This window comes from Tarenaya hassleriana, unplaced genomic scaffold (genome assembly GCF_000463585.1).
Source record: "Tarenaya hassleriana unplaced genomic scaffold, ASM46358v1 Cleome1, whole genome shotgun sequence".
Classification (NCBI taxonomy): Eukaryota; Viridiplantae; Streptophyta; class Magnoliopsida; order Brassicales; family Cleomaceae; genus Tarenaya; species Tarenaya hassleriana.
This window is the reverse complement of record NW_010960187.1, coordinates 458,371-460,928: the sequence shown is the minus strand read 5'-3', so window position 1 is coordinate 460,928 and position 2,558 is coordinate 458,371. Positions and strand designations below refer to the sequence as shown.

The 2,558-nt window shown below is 55.4% G+C and overlaps 1 protein-coding gene across 1 annotated transcript; it reads left to right on the top strand.

Annotated features, from left to right (window-relative positions):
• Positions 1-516: 516 nt before the first annotated feature.
• LOC109116329 lies at positions 517-1,628 on the top strand. The gene is made up of 3 exons (XM_019201502.1): positions 517-870; positions 1,048-1,462; positions 1,567-1,628. Exons 1-3 carry the CDS (start codon positions 517-519, stop codon positions 1,626-1,628), a joined length of 831 nt encoding a protein of 276 aa, XP_019057047.1.
• The last annotated feature ends 930 nt before the right edge of the window (positions 1,629-2,558 follow it).

Below are 2,558 nucleotides of genomic sequence, written 5' to 3'. Positions count from 1 at the left end.
CCCCGAACAGGCTCCTCTGCCTAACCCAGGAGACGAAGGGTGGAGGGCTGAGTTTCGTCAATTCCAGGAGACCGTGTGGCAGCACCTGGCCGCGCACGCCCCCCCACACGCCCCACCACCACCCCCGGCGAGAGACCCGGAGCCGAGGGAGGAGGAACCACACCCGCCGCCGATGCCTGCTGCGATGGCGGGATACCTCCCTATCATGAAGGAGATGTGGACAATGCACACCCCGCGATTCAAGGGGTCGGTGAGACCGGAAGCTGCGGAGGAGTGGCTCACCCAGATCTCTCAGGACTTGGAGTATCTGAAGTGCCCGTACCAGTATCGGGCTATGATTGCAAGCCATCATCTGTCGGGTCAGGCCCGACATTGGTGGGCGAAGGTGGTGTAGAGGCACCAGCGAGACATCGCTTTACCTGGAAGGAGTTCCTACATGAATTCGAGGCGAAGTACTTCCGGCAACAGGACCTTGAGTACCGGGTGGCAGAGTTCCTCATGTTGCAGTAAGGAGACATGACTGCCAGTGAGTACGAGACGGAGTTCACCCGCCTACTGAGGTATGGAGGGCACCTGGTGCCCACCGAGGCGTCGAAGATCCAGAAGTTCATTGCTGGACTTCGACCCTACCTGCGGAGGAAGATCGAGATCCAGGAATACCCGACGTTGAGTCGATATATTTCCCAGCTGGAGAAGGTGGAACGTGGAGAGCGGGAAAAGAAGGAGGGGAAGATCCGTGAGCGGAGCCCCGCTGGGAGATACTTCGGTACGGATTCATCTGGAAAGAACGCCCAGAGCAACGACCCGCGCAACAAGGGCAAGGCGCCCGCTGTTCGTGCGCCACCACCACTGGCGGCAAGGGGACCAGTGGTCTGTTTTCGTTGCGACCAGCCTGGACACATTGCCTCACGTTGCCCGACGAGGACTACTGGACCACCAGCTTCGGCGCCGAGATCCCCATGACCACCAGGCCAGGCGAGCAGATGACCCCGTCCACCAGTGAGGACTGGAGCAGCACCGAGAGTGTATACTCTTGGTGCCGAGCAGGAGATCCAGGAGGAAGAGGAGGAGGAATGTGCCCCTGATGGAGCCGAGGCTGCCGCGATCTCAGGTACCTTATATCTCTGTGGAGTTGCCTGTTATACGTTGTTTGATAACGGGGCGACCCATAGTTTCCTGAGTGTGGGAGTGGCAGAGAGACTTGAGACTGGAGAGATTGAGCCGAGGAGCGATTTCACTGTGCGCATACCAACCGGAGAGACATTAGCAGTGCACGGGATCCTGAGAGGCATACCCCTTGAGATTTGCGGTCGCATTTTAGCCACAGATCTCATTGTGGTACCCATCGGAGGTTTCGACATCATTCTGGGCATGGATTGGTTGATGGAGTACCAAGCCTACATTGATTGTCCTCAAAGGACAATCTGGTTTACGGATGGATTTGGAGGGTTCGAGTTCCGAGGCAGAGGAGCGCCGGCAGCGGACCCGATCATCTCGTCACTGAAAGCCGAGAAGATGATCAGGAAGGGCAACGAAGCATTCCTGGTAGTTATTACAACTACTCAGGAATCGGAGATGAGACTGGAGGATACACCCGTTGCCCGGGAGTTTCCGGATGTGTTCCCTGAGGATCTGCCGGGACTACCACCCAGTTGGGAAGTTGACTTCAACATAGATGTGCTACCGGGTACTGAGCCAATTTCCAAGGCTCCATATCGGATGGCGCCTACGGAGATGGCCGGGCTGAAGAAACAGCTGAACGAGTTGGTGGAGCAGGGTCTCATTCGCCCTAGCGTATCACCGTGGGGAGCACCGGTACTCTTCGTGAAGAAGAAGGACGGGAGTATGCGATTGTGCATCGATTACCGATGGCTCAACCAAGTGACTATCAAGAATCGGTACCCGCTACCGAGGATTGATAAGTTGCTTGACCAGCTAAAGGGAGCCCAATGGTTTTCGAAGGTCGATCTACGATCCGAATATCATCAGATTCGGGTCAAGGAGGAGGACATACAGAAGACGGCGTTTCTGACGAGATATGGACACTTCAAGTTCATGATCATGCCTTTCAGACTCACGAACGCACCTGCGGTGTTCATGCAACTGATGAACCGCGTGTTCATGGACTATTTGGATGAGTTTGTCATCATTTTCATCGATGACCTCCTTATCTATTCTCCGGATCCGCAGACACATGAGGAACACATGCGGAAGATACTGTGGAGGCTGAGAGAGAACCGGTTGTATGCGAAGTTCAGTAAGTGCAGCTTCTGGACATGTGGTATTGGCCCATGGCATCCAGGTCGATCCTGCTAAGATCGAGTCATGGAGTGGCAGTCCCCGACGTCTGCGACAGAAGTCAAGAGCTTCTTGGGACTAGCCGGTTATTACCGACGATTTGCCGAGGGATTCGCCAAGATCGCTCAACCCTTGACGAAGCTGACGGGGAAAAACGTCAGGTTCGAGTGGACGGCAGAATGCGAGGAAAGTTTCGGAGAATTGAAACGGAGATTGACATTAGCGCCGATCTTGGCATTACCACGGCCGGGAATGCTATA

What these genes read in the sequence shown, in the direction of transcription:
- LOC109116329 (XM_019201502.1), top strand. Translation starts at nt 517, where the DNA reads ATGACTGCCAGTGAGTACGAGACGGAGTTCACCCGCCTACTGAGGTAT. An exon ending in TGGCGGCAAGGGGACCAGTG is followed by an intron (nt 871 to 1,047) that starts GTCTGTTTTCGT and finishes GGTGCCGAGCAG; the next exon opens with GAGATCCAGGAGGAAGAGGA. An exon ending in TGGAGGGTTCGAGTTCCGAG is followed by an intron (nt 1,463 to 1,566) that starts GCAGAGGAGCGC and finishes ACAACTACTCAG; the next exon opens with GAATCGGAGATGAGACTGGA.